Below are 17,089 nucleotides of genomic sequence, written 5' to 3'. Positions count from 1 at the left end.
GTATTTAATAAAACTTTGAATGCATGATGACAAAGAAACTAAATTCAACTTCTCAGGCAGACCTCTAGCTTCTGTCTGGCTGCAGTGAATCATGGTAACTTTATGCTACGGGGGGCTCCTCAGCAGATGGGTCAGGGAGAAGGATGAATGTGGCCAAATACAGAGGAGTTCTTTGAGTAAAAATGCTCTAGAGTGCAGAGCGCACAACCTGAAGGTTGTAGTTCACAGACAAGGAAGTATTTTTTTTATATTGCCATAGATACTTCTTCCACCACTGTATTTATGTGTGTGTGAATAACATTTGAATTTGTTTAGGTCTAAACCTGGTGGCATTCCTGGTGATCGTCTTCTCTTACTCCAGCATGTTCTGCTCCATCTATAAAACTGGCATCAATGCCACAGACGTGAGGAGCAGACTGCACAGAGACGTAGCTGTAGCCAACAGGTTTTTCTTCATAGTGTTCTCTGATGCCCTCTGCTGGATTCCCATATTTTTGGTAAAAATCCTCTCACTGTTGGAGGTGGAGATACCGGGTAAGGAAAATAAAAGACATAGCTACATTAATCACTACATCATGTGGACACACGAGTGATGTACTTTGCTCTTGGTCTTCTTTAGGCACCATTTCCAGCTGGGTAGTCATCTTCATCCTCCCCATCAACAGTGCCTTGAACCCCATCCTGTACACCTTGACCACCAGCTTCTTCAGAGAGCAGGTGGAACTCTTACTCTGTCGCTGGCAGAGAAGACACATTTTGAAAAAAGACCGCAAAAGCCTCACCTCCTCTACGATCTTCATGGAGCCGGCACGAGCTCCTTGCTACCAACAGCCAGCCTACCTCCAGCGGGTATCGCTGAATGGTGCAGATCCTCGCTACGCCTGAGAGAAGCAGGAACTTTTCTGGCATTTAAACTACGGGTCAGGAGCCAAAAACTGGTTGCTCCATGACAGAAGCATGAGCAGTGAGTCTGGTTTCCAAGTGGGACAAAACTAACAATGAGCTGCCTCATCGTGCTCTGACATGCTTTACAGTAGTAAAAATGACTCATATTTCCAACAAGTTTACAATCCCCACTCGTCTACCACTGAGCTATTGTCATTCCCATGCTTGCATGCCTATGTGGCCGGACATTTGATGTTACAGGTGGATTGACATAGGAAAACAGGAAAGACAAAGAAGGGGAGACTGATTGCAAGAACAAATACCAGCATTTATCAAACATCTTCTTGGCACCTTATCGACGATCACAAGCAAGAAAAGTGATTACAGTGATGCTACAGAACACATAATCTCCCACAAATGTTATTTTTTACTTTGCTGACTCACTGTTCAGACGCTGGAGCAGAATGTGGAGCTACATAAGGACACTGGGAAACAAGTGGCTGAAAGCATCTCTTATTTCACAAACTTGGAGTGACTGAAGGATATGTGAATCACTGAGCTGAAAAACTGATTTAAGGATAAATAGTTTTTGCAAAAGAAAAAAAAAAGAGGAATGAGTCTTTGACTCAAGAAAATGTAGCACTCAGTCATTGTTTATTAAATTATAATGCTGGCACAATACCAATGGTTGTATTTGTTTCCAGTCAATGTGTATAAACACTCATGCATATTTAAAATCCAAATGCCAAAATCCAGCTTTTTACTTTTTAAAATTTCATCTACCAATTAAAATGCAAATGCTAAGTGTACTTCATGTCATTTTGGTATCTGTGGGGCACAGTGTTGAAGTGTTCAGCTCCATCACCTCACAGCAAGAAAGATCTGGGTTTGCAGAATTTGCATGTTTTCCACATGCCTGTGTTTGCCATTAGTGTGCATATGGGATTGTCTATCTATTTTTGTGTCAGTCTTGTGATAGACTGACATCCAGTCCAGGGTGTACCCCTCTTCTAGGTCATTGTCAGACAGAATTAACTCTAGCTCCCCATGACCCATAAGAATAAGTGCATACTGTAAAGCAAATGGATGGAGGGTTATCCTCCATGACGCAGTTCTAATTTACACAATCAAATATATTAATTAGATTCCCCATATATAAACCATCAATTTTATTATGTTCTCTTCATGCCACTGTACGCCAGCTCTGGCTTTTATCTTCTTTTCAGGTCATTTCTCTTGTTGTGTCAATTGTTGGGTTTTCTGGCTTTATTCTGTTTTTTTCTGATTTCTGCTACAACACTCTTTTTCTCCATCTCTACACAGGAATGGAGTCATTAGGCTGTAAAGGAAGGTACATTTGTATTATTCATGCTTACGGTGATGAATTAAAAATTAAATTCACTTTTTTAAACATAAATCATGACAAAGCTAATAACCATTGTTAGAAAAAGACTGAACCACTGATTATTGAATGTTGTTTATCAATTATGTAGCAGAAGTTATCATTCGTCTCTGTTGATTGACTCTAAACTTTTGCCATATTTTTACATCTGTATTTTTGTACACTCCATCTGCATGTACAGCATGTGCTTTGGCTAATTATGAACCTGAACCAATATGCTGCAGATTACTGATAACACTAGCTGTTTTAATACAGTGGCAAGAAAAAGTAAGTAAACCCTTCATCATTTCCACTTATATACATTATATCTACAGTATGAAATTAATAAAATGTACATTAGTCTTTAAATGTGGTTTCATTTAACCTCACATTTATGTTAACATCATGTTTCATGAGTCCATATGCAAATCCTAGTATAAGGAGTGTGATCCTCATGATAGTACACCACAGAGGAAACCACTGCTCTCATAATTGTTGTGCATATAAAGGTCGTCAGAGAAGCACCTTGAAGCTCCACAGTGGCAAAATTATATTATTGAAATGAAGTTTTAATTGTTTTGGAAGAAACTCTAACCATGGTATTAAGCTAGGTATAAAGCTCAGCAGACGTTGGCGATGGAGCAGGACAAATCATCCCATTGTTTGCATGTTGTTAAGTTAAGCAAATCGGATGACACAGTTTGTAATGCAAAAACCAATTAATTTCTGAGGTTTCATACACTTTTTCTTCTTTATTGCACTTTTTTTTCAGAGAAATTAGATCAATTCTGTTTTGTTGTTACTGTGTGTGTCAAACGTCAACTGGACTGTTAACTCTGGTTCATGTTTCTATTTATACTTTTTTATACTGATATATGTACATTATGTCTTTGTTTTCCACGCTGTGTCAGTGACCAGATAATGGTGAAAGAGGATCAAGACAAAGGAATTTATACAATATATTACATGGTTGTGCAAATTTCTGCAAAGTGTAGCAAGCAGCCGGACCACCTTGTATGAAATAAGGACTATAATGTCCTGCAGGTGTGCATACATTCAGTTTTGTTGTATAATATTTGGGACAGGTATAATATTTGTCTTGTCAGTGTTTGTTCTGTATATCATTGTATTTGTTGCTGTCAGATTGATAAAACCTGTGTTTACAGGTTTCTTTGACCAAAACAATAAAAACGAACAAGAACAAATTATTTAAGTATTTTATTAGTTGTTTAATGCTGTAATGTGAACACTGTGGTACCCTTCAAAGAGGTCCTATAGATCAGACTGAGTTTGTACTGGGCTGCTTACAGGGTGAGCATGTGAACCAAAAGACAGATGATCTTTCAGTGAAACTACCCTGAATAAATATATTAAAACATATTTTCAAAAAATATTAAAAACAATGTATTTTAGAAATGTATTAACTGTATTCAGTGACTTTTCAACTTTGCAAGTAACAGAAGATGACGGATTGACAAACTGACAGGTAGAGAAGCATCTGATCAGCCCCATTGTTTGTCTGTACAACTGCAAACTTAAAGTCAGAGTCAAAAAGACCTAACCTCTTTCACAAGAAAAAGGAAGATGGCAGTTCTAGTAAAGGGCCTACTGTATTTAAACAAGAGGTCAAAAATAACTCACACAGTACATCTTGGGGCCAACATTATATCATATATGATTCAATAATGTACCTTTGAGGTTTTGGGGCCGAAATAGAATAACTTCAGTGTTGTCTGCATTTATTAAGGTTCTTGGAACAACCGTCAGTATCTGCCAGGAACTATGACAAACTGTGAGCATGTTCCTACACTTGAATGTGGATGCTTTATAAAGACAAATGTAAGTTGCACCAAATATTGATTTGATTTCCGTTATATTTATATCTTTACTTTGAGGTAGTTTAATTAATAAATAAAAACTGTTCTAAATCTACCCCCACTTTAAAGTAACCTTTGTTATTAGGCCCTTCCATCACTTGACTGGGCTGCTCCTGCTCCTGCTCCTGCTCAGCATCCCTCCGTGGCAGGTGTCCTGCCCTTGGACCAAGGTGCGCCCCTAGCGACACGGTGATCGACCCACTCAGCAGCCAATAGGAAGCGCTCGCTGCCTCCGTTTCCCTGAACCGCGGCGTGTGATTGGTTGCTAAGGGCGGGGCCCCGTCATCCCGAGCAGCAGCGCTGTCAGCCGCGGCGGCACGACTCCTGGAGGAGAGGACGAGACGTATTGATGAAAACACGCCAATAAACCCCACAAACAAAGCATCCGTGGCAGGAAATGATCGTGTAGTCGCCAAGATCGACGCAGAAAAAGGTACTGTTCAGCGTAATGTGGCATTAGTGCTGTGTCTGATGGTGTTTGATGGGTCTGTGTGTACAAAGCCAACCGAGCAGCGTCTTAATAATAGGTCTATTTAACCACAGAGGTGCTAACGTTAGGTCGTTAGGCTAACCAATTAGCTACCGGCTACAGTGCTCGACTCTATTTAAAAGAAAGAAAAAGGGGACAAACCTAAACACGCTTCTTGCTTTCCTTTGTGTCACTAAAGCAGCGAACAAAGCCGCGTTTCCCTGTGAGGCGGTTTTAGCTAACACAACAGCATTAATGTCAACGACGACGCTGATTGTAAATACGTTTCACGTTTCGTGATGGCGATGGTGAAAGATAAGATGCCCTGCATATTAGCCACCAGCTAGCTAGGTTATTACTAATAAAAAAAAGACAAACAAATCGCAATCGCTGGTTGGTAACGTGCAGTTTGGATGGATGAACTATAGTATGTAATGAAAGTGGACGTCTCGCAGTTTCACTGCTTGTCTGAGTCCATGTCTGAGCCTGTGGATCCCTCACTGATTGTGAAGGTGATAATATTGGTATGCATATTAAAACACAGACTATATATTGTTAAACTTTGTTATGCTCCAGCTGATATTCTCAGGAGTCTGGACTATTTTGTGGGAGAAGCCTGTGTCTGAGCAGCTTTTTATTTACATACACTCATACCCAGCAGAAAGCAGGCTGCATGATCTATTGTGTGTTTCTTCATTTGTTGTCTTCTTGATAAAATGGAATGAATTCACACTTTTTAGTGACTTGGATTTTTAGGCTAATTCCTCCTTGTTCCTAGCCCTCCTTCTGCATGACTCAACCATCCCACCAATGCCCCCACCTCCGCCTCTCCAGCTGTTTGGCACAGCCAGTCAGCAACTGCGACCCACTTAACGCCATTGTTCTGTGTCTGGACTTACAGCACGCCATAGCATTTGTCTGGACTTACAGCATGCTACAGCATTTTTTTAAATGTAAAGAATTTGGGATTTATACTGACTTAGAGGCAGTATTCTTTTCTAATCACACGTATGATGGTAAGCTTGTGGATTTAGAGTTTAACACGGTGGGAATGGACCACTAGGCTGGTGATAGTAGAATATATACCACACTATTCACAGGTCTTGTTGCACTTCAGCACAGGATAATGTCAGAATAAAAAAACTGATTGCAAACACATTTTAAAAAGTAATTCAAATTGGAGTATATTGATCAAGTGGATTACACTGTGTATGTTCATACAGGTTCAAAAATGACTTTGATTTTGTATCAACCACCAGGCATTTTGTAGTTTATCAAGTAGACAGTGGGGTTTTTCAAAGGGTATGAGAGTTTTCTTAAACCATATAATGTTTTAAGTACAAACCTCGCCTGTATAGCATTAAGAATTGCTCTGGTTTTACAGAAAAGCCATTCTTAATGACTGGTTTAAGCCATTTGTCTGACTAAGTGTGTCCCTTCTGATCCGTAAAGCTGTGTTTTTGTTATGCACGGTGAGTGAGTGTAAATGGTTTCTGCTCCCTCGAGCTGTTTAAATCCACCAGTATGTTAAGTCTATGCGCTTCTCTTTGTACTAGAATGCAGAACTCAACAGACCATCTAGATGTACATGTCGGTCCAGTGGATTGTTTTACAGCGTCATCTTGACATCTTATAGAGTGGTTAACAGACATTTGTTTAAACAGATATGCGATCTGATCCATATTACCTGCTGAAATCTCCAGAATAAAGTGATGATATCAGTGCTCTACATCCAGTTGTGCAAGTTTAATTGTGGTGGTCCGGCGTGGCTGTAGCGGCATCATCCTGTGCATCATCAGTCTTTGTGCAAGAAACTAATCAAGGGACATTGTAGATACGTTTTTACCCAGTGACACAGTGCACTATTTTGTGTATGTTTGAGGTTCATCCACATGTGGGAAAGGAGCAGAAGTACACATTCTTGACCGGCGATCCTTATTCAGCTGGTGAACCATCTATCTTTTTACGCTGTCATTGTTTCCATAGATACCACCCAACACCTCACTCCCACTGGCTTACATAACCTGGTGTTTCTGCCAGGCACAAAAGTCCACACATATACTGAGCCATCAGTGCACACACACACACACACACACACACACACACACATTCCTTACCATCACACTCCTGATCTGACTTAGCCTCACGTCAGACAGCGAGTGTGATGGTGTTAGAGATTGTGGGCGAGTTCTGCTCCTGAATACTGCTTAGAGAGTACTTTTCTTTACTTTAAATCATCTGATAAGCTGCTTAGACCCTTGTTGACTTAAGTATATTGACTTTTGTAAAATTATTTGTCTTGTGAGTTGGTTTTAGGAAGATACTGTAATTGGAAAGGATTTGGGATGGAGCTCTGAGGCTGTTTATTGATGCATTAGTCTGCATATTAAAGACCCCCAGAGACAAAACTCGGTATTGAAAGCCTGATGGGCATACTTGTGTATCTCTGCTTGTGCTGTATGTTCATATTTAAAGAATACGTGTCACATATACCTATCTCCTTGCTTTCCTATAGAATTTACAATAATTGACTCAGGGCCTTTTGGTCTGAAATCAGAATTTTTAGTGTTCCCAAGAGCTGTGAAGAAATACATATTTTAAATGATTAGGCTGAGAGACATGACAACAAAAAGATGTATTTCCTCATAAACTAGCAGGCAAAAAAGCAGATACATTTCCTTACAATGGAGCAGGGTAGTGTCTAAAGCAAACAAAGAACTCATCCATGAAAGCTTATTAAAAACACACCTGAGTCAATATGTGGTTGATTTGCAAATTATTAGTTTTTTCAATGGGCTCAAGGGGGCACTCTCGTAGAGCCAGTGTAATGATGTAGGAGCATCTGCTATGCAGCTGTAAACTGAGGCAGTTTTTGTGTTTAGTTTTTTTTTTTAACTAGATGTAAGAACCAAAATTATCTTCAGTTCATGTGAGTACTGCCCACAGTCATCTCCTGATCATTCACAAATTAAACTCAAGTAGAAAAACTAAATGCACATTAGTCTCATAAACAGGCTAATACTGCAGTGGTAACTGCTATTGATGATCTTACAGCTTCAGGTGGCGTTCCTAATCTTTAAAAAATACGAACTAGACAGTTGCAAAACAAGAAAGAAAACCACACCAAAGAGAATTAAAGGAAAAGTTTCACTTTTTTCAGAGTAACCATGTGTACATTATCCTCACGTAATCCCAACATAAACATCCAGTAAAAATAAACATACTATACTCCTGTTAAAACCAGTTGGGAAATATTGTATAACAACCTAAAATGTAAATTATAACTACTCCTACTACTGTAAGTATAATTTTCACATGCCTTTACTTACATTGCTGTTGCTTTATTCTTCCACTGTACTAAATTTCTTAACAATTTTAATAACATTTTTTACAGCACTGCATTTGTGAGATAGTGTTATTTGTAAGTTACTTTGCAGATTAAAATAAATAATCAACAACAAATAAATTATGATATGTTACTACTATGTAGGTTGAGGTTTATTGGTCGCTAGGGGGGGCTTCAATATTAAACTGGAGTACATACAATATTAATGCAACAATAATTCTAATTTATATCTTACATGTATATTTACATTACAATATAAGACATTACTGTATGTATAGTGGTTACCTTTACATTTGCCACTTCAATATATATCGATAACAGTTTCCAGACTTTTATTTGTAACAGAATAAGTTTTATTGTTTACGTAAGCAAAAGATCTGAATAACTTTTACACCACTCCCCCAAAGTAGTGTTGGATTAATCATTTATAATGGCAAATGTCAAGAACACCAATAATATATGTAGCAGAAGAATGTCTGAAGTTTTCTGTTTGCTCTTGTAAGTGCTTTAACCAACAAAGCCACAAAGATGTCCTACTGAAATAGTCTTATTTTTATTGGCAATGGCGTTAGCTACTGCTCAAAATATGTACTTGATTATAGGTACTGTGAATAAATCTCTGGGTACAAAATTGTTTGTGATGCTATGCTGCATTGTTTGATACAAAGACGTTGATGCTTGTGGTGAGACAATGCTATCAGTAATGTTACCCTTAGTCTTGCTCCAGCACATAAACAAAAAGGAAACTTGTTTATGCCCTTATGCCCTGACTTCTTCTCTGTTTGGCTGTTTTGCTGAGCATCCGGGGCGATTTGGGCAGCTGTTAACATCACAACATATTCAAGTGACAGGGGATATGAACGTTTTGTTTTTTGTTTTTTTGAGAGGGTGCCACTTGAGAGATTAGTGAACGGAAGTTAATGAGAGCAGCAATGGTTTGTAGGATAATGAAGCCTCCATGTTAGTGTTAATAGAAGACAGAAGAACAAGGCCCATGCAGTAGCTGAATGAGGTGTGTAGCTGTGCAGTGTGTTTAAACCGTAAGATAATGTAGCTCCACTACTCAAATTAAAAGCACAAAGAAATATTAGACAAAAATGAAACCAGTCATATAGTAGGTGTAAATACTAACATAGTGTGGATCTATCAACTGAGTATCTCTATCTGTAATAATTACGATTGGGTTAAAGATGGCTAAGACCCAGATTGTTAATGATAATAATAATAATAATAATAAGTGTAAGAAAGTGATTGTGACATTATCATTCCTTGCAGCTTCCCTTTGACCTACACATCTCTGCGTGGGAGAGGAAAGGGTTTTATATTTCAGTGTGTGAGGCCGGATAGCACCACTACATCTTCTTCGTATCTCTATATAGATACTATATATAATTTTTTTGCAACTTAAATGAAGTAATGATCATAAAATGTATATATGCAATAATTGTAATTTTTTGTATGATTGAATTATGTAATTTATTTATTAAAGGATATACACCTTTACCATTACAGGAAAAAGGCACAAAGGGAAGGATAGATGTGGATTATTCTGTGTGTATAAACACAAATGACTAATCAGGTCACTTAAACAAGAGAGGGACAAACCTGAGTAGCTTGTCAGGGAACCACATTATCATGCTTCAGTGCCTGTTGGAACCAGAGTCAGAATCTTTCCATCATCACTGTAGATATTAGACATATACTGTACAGCAGACTAGAATCTATAATACAGTAGATGTGGATAAATAGAAAGAAGCATGCAGCTGTATAAATTAGCACAGCAGCACCTGACTGTTTTGTTTGCCAACACATTCCTGAAGTGTCTCTTCCTGGCTAAAGTTGTCTCTTATAAAAACAATCTCCTGTTTGTGTGTAAGAGTGAGTGTCTTAATACTTGGCTGTTGGACTCCCCAAGGGACTGGCCCGCCTCTCTAACTGACTTTGGCACCGTGCCTCCCTCTGCTTGTTTGCCACCTTTAACTATTTCCTTGCCAGATTTGAGCAAGCGTCATCACTGTGTTTAAGCAGACTTCACCCATTTGCCTTTCTGCTTGGCTGGCAGTAAAACACATTCTCAGAAACTGTGTCTAAATGTCTGACTTAGCATCTAAGTTAAAATTGTGTCTCCCAGTGAAGTATCTGTCACCAAAAGGGTTCTTTAATGTGGAACAAGGAATTAAAAGCTGTTTTTTTAAGCCTAAATAGACCGATATATGACATGCAAAAAAAAAAAGGCCCTGTTCTTTGACTAAATGTAAATGAGGTATGGTATGGTGTTACCTCTCAGCCCTGCAGCCTGAACCAGTTTTCCTAATAACCACCCGCTGTATTGCCACAAAAAATCCCCCTGTGGCCCAAAAAGCATTTTCTCCATTGACTAATGATAAGAGAGACACCTTTAAAACTGCTGAGAAAACAGTTTTACTCTTGCTATTGTGCATTTTTTTCCTTCCAAGGTTTTATATCTGTAAAACTTTCCCAGATCATAGAAAAGTAACTTTAATTTTTGTGATGTCATCATAATGTGAAGTCATTGGACCTAGCAGGAAAAAACAGACAGGTGCTGGTGCAGAAAACACCTATGAGCATGTGCAGTTGGCTGCACAACATGGAGGCAGACGCTGAAGCCAGAAAACATTTTTGTCTTATGCACGAGGCATAACTGGTGGCCTCATAACACCAGGTGACTGGGAACCATGTTTGAGTCTGGTAATCCATCCATGCAGCAGTTCTGTCATGGAGCAGTACTAGTTCTACGCTAATGCCTGACATTTTTTACATTTTCATTGTAATGTTTAGCCATAGCTAATGCTGACTCAAGTGGCATGACTTGAGGCAATTTATCATATTCAAGGCAACCCCCTTTAGGCTTTTTTAAACTTTATACTTCTCCCATTTATACATTAATTCTCCACAAGGCAGATTATTATATGTAAAAAGGTTCCACTTGATTCTATTTTTCTGTTCTGTATTGTGAGCAGATTATTTTTACCATGTCATCCAGCTGTAAAGATTACAGTAGAAATACACTATCATACCATTCCCCGTATTTGTATGACTGTAGCAGACTTTTTGGAAAGGATGTGAAAGTTTTTTTGTTGTTTTCACACCTACATATAAGCTCTTGGGTGAAACACACACCGGAGCTCATGTCATGACAATAGCTGCATAAACAGCAGGAAGTCACCTCAGGGTATAGTAGGTATCTCCAGAGACATGCTGATTACCTACAGGGAAAGATACAGTAAAATGCAGAGAATCTATGCTGCTTTTATACTGTATTTGTTTACTGTTTAACATGGCTTCTATTTATAGTGTGAATGTGTGGAAAATATTACAACAGACTTTTGCAAGATTCCTGTGAAGCAATGTTTTTAAATAATACTCAAATGTTTTTTTTAAGTTTTAGGCGTGTGATAGATGACTAATTTCAGCACTGAACATGATTCCTGATTTGCCAGCATGATAGGATTGCATTAACAACCCCTAACATTAACAACCAGGAGCTCTGTTAAATGATTACAGTACTTCCTGTAAGATTTGTTTTGCAGATAAGGAGGTCGTTTTGGTTTTGATACCTTAATTCATGAATTCTTGATTTCTGCTCAGGATCAGACTTGGACTTCAGGAAAGTCTTTTATTCACATCATGACATTGTATAATAGTTTTGTACATTTAGTTATTTTTTATAGGTCTTTGGGGGCAGATATTGTCAAAATAACCTTTGAAATGCATCTGCTAATCAAGACTAACAGCTAACTGTCAACACACTTTCTGTCTGTCTGCATTCAGGATTCTTCCTGTTTGTGTTTGGCTTTGTTTCCCCCTTCAGTGAAGGGGTGTGTCTACCCTCAGTAATCCTACACCATTAACACATTGAGGTTACTGTAACTGGCTAAACAGCCTCGACCAGTGAGGGCAGGGACTTAACTCTTACTCACGCCCACACGCCATGTGTTGGCTGTTTGAATCGAGGTGAAGCATGCCGTTTTGCCGTGCTTTACTACTGTGTGAGACGAAAAGGATGAAAACAAGAAGGAGGAAACAGGTGTGTGAGTGAGGACGCAAGAGAGAAGTTGTTTTCTCAGCCCACGGAGTAGTAAAAGAAGACAGTGAGAAGGAGAGGGGTTAAGAGAACCACCCAAACTTCCCAAACTACCCAATCAAGCTGGAGTCTTGGAATTGGATCCCTCCTTGTTCACCACCTGAGAGCAAAGAAGCACAGCTGTGCCTCAGAGACTCAGAGGAGAGAGAAAGACTGAGCAAAAAAGAAACACAGAAGAGGTGAGAGCTAAAACTGGACACGTAAGGAGAAGACATCTGAACCTTTAGATTCACCTCTCAGATAAAGTAATCAACAGTAATATATTTATAAACCTTTATCTGAAGCAAGAGTGCGTAAGAAAGGGACTCGAGAGGTTAACCTGAACTCTCAGGAGAGGTGTGTCTGTAACAACAAAGCAATGAGCTGACTGACTCTGGATTGAATGAAGTCAACATAAAGAAATCTTTGGAGGAGAAGTGGATACCAAAATTTTGGAGGGAAAGGGAAAGATAAAAAAATGAAAATGGATTTTAGGACCTAATGAATCAAAGGTAAAGTCGCTTTTTTCAAAGTGTTGTTTTTCTGGAACAAAACATTTGGAGTGTTTTTTTCAACTGAGCCTACTGTTGAACCATCATGTAGTGTCTCTTCGGTAGCTCAAAGGAGGACCAGGCTTTGACAAGACTCTCAGGAGTGAGCTGAGCTGGAGACATGTCTCAAGAAGATGTAAAATACACTGTCAGTCCTGGGGCTGATGCTTCAGGTCACTGCAACGGCCACTCTCTAAGCCAGTGTAAGGACCACGGTCCAGAGAGCGAGAGCCAAGGGCAAGATGGCATAGTTCTGGACCGTATTGCCTCTCTGTCTCTGGACATGTTTAACCCGAGTGACTTTACTGGGAGGTTTACTAAGATCCAGCCTAGATCCAGAAAGCGGACAAAGATCATTAGAGGTGGGTGCAGACAAGTTTGGGATTTAAAAAAAAAAAAGTTTGTTGATGTTGATGTAATAATTCTGGTTTGTTTCAGTGTGATGTGCTGATGTGTCACAACCTGGGGTTTCTTTCTGTGGCTGGAAATGGTAGAAAGGCTGAAAGCTGAAATAATGATCCTCAGTTTCTTTACTGGAATGTGGGCAGGGTTTACATCCAACCTGGGATTTGAAAACGTTTTAGATCTGCCATAACAAGGCTCTTCTTTACTGTGATTCGAAGACTTGACAAGTGTCTTTTGTAGACCCTGTAAAAAGTGATACCTTCTGGGTTTTAAGAAAACATTATAAGATTATGCCACTTTGTCTTTTTTTGTACAGCTCAGGGAACAAAAACATGGCTATGTGGTTTTGCCCTCAGATATAAGCTCCGTCTTTGTCTCTGCCCAGACCACTTGCCCTTTCTCAGCTTACCCAAACTTCTGGGAAATTCATATTCAAAAACTTCCAACTGTGCAAGAACACTAACACTACCTTAAGTAAAATGGAAATGGATGTGTGGGTAATTCAGCGATTATGCTACTGATTTTACCTTTAAATATCTTAACTGTTGGGTCTGTCATTACTAAACTCTGCATCTTAGCAAGTACATTTAAGCCTTTTAGTTGCACGGTGATGTATCTGTGACTAGTCCGTCCAAGTTTTTTTTCTGACTTTTCCTGCACAGATTGAGATCAATCAATCAATAGATTTTTTTTTTTTTTACAATTCTGTTATCCCAACCCAAAAAATGCAGAATTGTCCTTTTTATTTAAGGTCACCAACAATATCTCCAAATGATAATGAGGAAGAAGTAGTAAGAAAATAGCATAGAGAGAGTAACACGGAAGGGTTTTGGGAGTCACTATATATACATATATATGTATATGTATATGTATATGTATATGTATATGTATATGTATATATGTGTGTGTGTGTGTGTGTGTGTGTGTGTGTATATATATACACATACGTTTGTGTATTTGAAAATAGAAATATCTTTTGACTTCAAAGGGGGAGATGAATATAGTCATACAGTGAGGGTGAAAGGGGAAATCTGTAATGAGATAGAGAGTTCCAAATGTACAAATATGTAAAAGTAAAAGTGATGTTACAGTAAATTAGTACATAGATCAGAAAGGTAATGGAACTGTGATAGTCTGCATGACTGAGGCTTCGGTGTTGTGGAGACAGGTATTCCTGGCATGAAATGTAGTGACACACACAACAGTTAACTATTTGATTGACCCAGCTGTGTCAAGGAGACACCAGTGTGTGAACTGTGCCACAAATAGTCCCCGTGTGGTTTTTTTTCACACTCATCTGCAGCGGTATGAGAGACCAGTTAACACCCACAAGCAAACGTCACAAGAACATATGAGAAAAGCAGATGAGTAGCGCATGTTGGTATTGCTGTCTTTGGTGGATTAGGTTTTATTTAGAACGTATAAAACAGTACTTCATTCAGAGATTAATGGATTGACACAAATGTAATCAGTAACCTTTTCTGTCCTCTCCTTCAGTGCATGGATTAGCTGCTTCTCTTTGTCATGTGATAGTAATCTGTTCTGGGCGTTGGGTCAGTTGATGGTGTCACATTGAGCTTTAGGAAAAGTAGCACTAGTATGATCAAAACACACACTGTCAGAATGAAGTGATGTATTGTAACACATTGATCTGAGTGACAGAGAAGTTTTAAGCTATTCAAGATTCATTTGAGTGAAAAATGTAGTCATGTCATCTTGATGACATTTGGAATATCTGGTATTGTATACAGTACATGTCTCTAATGTACACAAGTAATTCTAGGCTCTGTGAACTATTTTATGTACTGACAGGAAACTGTGTGTGTGTGTGTGTGTGTGTGTGTGTGTGTGTGTGTTTAAATAAAAAGATTAAGCAGATATTTAATTTGATTAATTTGAGGTTAAATGCAGTTTATGTCTGTGAACATATGTACTGTACACATGTATGTGCATATGCCAGTATATGTACTGTATGTGTGTGTGTGTGTGTGTGTGTGTGTGTGTGTAGGAGTCACATTCCAACAGCTGGCATGCCGAGGCCCCTGCTCAGAATGTGTGGAATCTGAGGAGCTCCATTAGGGTGTGTGTGTGTGTGTGTGTCTTCATGTCCATGATTTTCATTTGTAAGCTGAATAAACTGTATGTGTGTCACTCTGTGGCCAATATTCCTATTTCAGCTCATGGATTTGAATAGATTTTCATATCTTGGACAGAACGTACAGTATACTCCAACAAAAACAGACTTTCCGCATGTCTGTCCAGCAGGTGTTCCCTCTTTATAGAGAGTAACTGAAGTTCATGTGTCAAACAGACACCTTAATTTGAAAAGTTATTGCTCTACTGACTTAAATAATTGTTACTCTGCATCGCAACTTTTCATCTTACAAAAAACTATCTGTGTCATGTTTGCCAATATATAACAATAAAAACACCCCATGATTCCCCGGCTGGTCAACAAATATTAATCATGACATTTTCAAGCACAAGACTCACAGAGACACACACACACAAGGTTGCAGATAATAAAGAACAGGCATTGGTCAATTATTATCTAGTAATTATGTTTGAGTTTAGCTACTTGCTGCACCATTTACTTTAGGTTATACACAGACAGCTTACATCAGGCGTTTGGACAGTCACGTTCACATGATCATATCTGGCTGACTGCTCTTTGATTGTCAGTTTGGGTTGATTCTCTGAATTGTAAGCAAGTTAACACAAACACTTAAATTATTATTTGCTGATACTATTTGGCCCAGGACTACGGTGGAGGAAGCAGACAGCCACAGGCCTGCAGTGGTTCTCTGCTATAGTTCTCCTCCTTTGAGATTAGGCTGTAATTGTCTGTTAATGTGAACCAGGCCATCCTGTGCTCAGTAGCTCTCCTGTGAGCTGCAGCTTTGCATGAAACTGTATCTTATACACTTTCTCTCCCCCTGCCTCTGTTCTCATCCCTCGCCTGTTCACATGTCATGTAAATTACAGAGAATTACATGATGACCCTACTTATCCACTTCCAGTAATACTCTCCCGACCACAGTGTCATTGCCATGATGGCCATCATACCTTTATGTTCGGAGGAAATATTTGATAGTTTCAAGTGAGAGGCAGAAGATGTATATCAAATATTACTATATTTAAGCAGTTTTTAATTTACTATAAAGAATTTCACTTCATCATTAGACTGGAAGGTTAATGTCAGCCAAGATACTAACCAGCAAGTTAATCAGCTGAGCAGCACATACATTACATGTACCCTATATAAGTGCAGAATCATCTTCTACTTCTGCCTTTTGTGTAAAGCAGGCTTACTGGTTAAAGCGATTAGATAAATTGTCCAGATCACAACAGGTGTAAGATTTAACACAGAGTTTTTGGAGGAGGTTTTAAGGTCCTTTTGGCTGGCGGCACCAGGAAGTTGCTGGCCATTGTCTCATATTCTTGTCTGCTTGCTTGTTGTTGTCTCTTTGCTTTTCTTTTCTCTCTCTCTGCTTTCCTCTCAACCTAACCGGTTGAGTCAGATGGCCACGCACCCTGAGCCTGGTTATTGCTGCAGTTTCTTTTTAATTGTATTATTTTTCTGAGTATTGTCTCTCCGCTCCCACCCAGTGCTGTTATCCATGTGTAAAATTCATGTATAACATGTACTTTGTAATCTCTTGTTTTGATAAGTGCTTTATATAAATGAACTTTGTTATTATTAAAGCAGGAACTTGGGCAGAATAGATGCCTTTGACCGGTTGTTCTTCCTGGCTATTTGTTAGTGGAGCTTGCCTGTCATCTTTTCTCGTGGCTCTCATTGGTTTGGGTGGGTTTGCATCATGCTCACTCAGCACTAACTGCAAGACAAAACAATGATCAGGAAACATAACATCACTGTTCTTTGCCTCTTCCATTGTAATTATTCCAGTATTCCTGCTTTTGTTGTCTCCACATTGTCCTGTTTTCTCCATCTCATCCTCCCTCCCTCTATTTTCTGCTTTGACCCTGTGCAGTACAATGCACTGTATATTTTCTCTCCCTCCCTCTCTCCCCATCTCTATCTCCCTGTCTCTCTCTGTCTTTCCTCTAAGAGGATTGGCTGCTTGCGT

The 17,089-nt window shown here is 39.0% G+C and overlaps 2 protein-coding genes across 6 annotated transcripts in view; both read left to right on the top strand.

Moving 5' to 3' along the window:
• Positions 1–3,471, top strand: part of rxfp2a (relaxin family peptide receptor 2a) — a 39,680-nt gene extending 36,209 nt beyond the window's left edge. Inside the window, exons 19-20 of the mRNA XM_026372331.2 lie at positions 316–534; positions 620–3,471. Of these exons, the coding sequence (XP_026228116.1) occupies positions 316–534; positions 620–885 (485 nt within the window). The 3' untranslated portion in view covers positions 886–3,471. The remainder of the gene's footprint in view (positions 1–315; positions 535–619) is intronic.
• A 1,033-nt stretch (positions 3,472–4,504) lies between these two features.
• The window catches only part of fryb (furry homolog b (Drosophila)), a 47,301-nt gene continuing 34,716 nt past the window's right edge, over positions 4,505–17,089 (top strand). For 4 of the 5 annotated variants that reach the window (XM_026370423.1, XM_026370422.1, XM_026370421.1 and 1 more), the window contains exon 1: positions 11,907–12,955. In XM_026370423.1, coding sequence (XP_026226208.1) covers positions 12,715–12,955 — 241 coding nt within the window. In that variant the 5' untranslated portion in view covers positions 11,907–12,714. Of the gene's footprint in view, positions 4,577–11,906; positions 12,956–17,089 lie in introns of those variants that run through there. The other variant, XM_026370424.1, reaches the window with a different exon arrangement.

Source organism: Anabas testudineus, chromosome 14, assembly GCF_900324465.2.
Source record: "Anabas testudineus chromosome 14, fAnaTes1.2, whole genome shotgun sequence".
Classification (NCBI taxonomy): Eukaryota; Metazoa; Chordata; class Actinopteri; order Anabantiformes; family Anabantidae; genus Anabas; species Anabas testudineus.
Note: the sequence above shows the minus strand (reverse complement) of the source record. Positions and strands in the feature narration are given on the sequence as shown.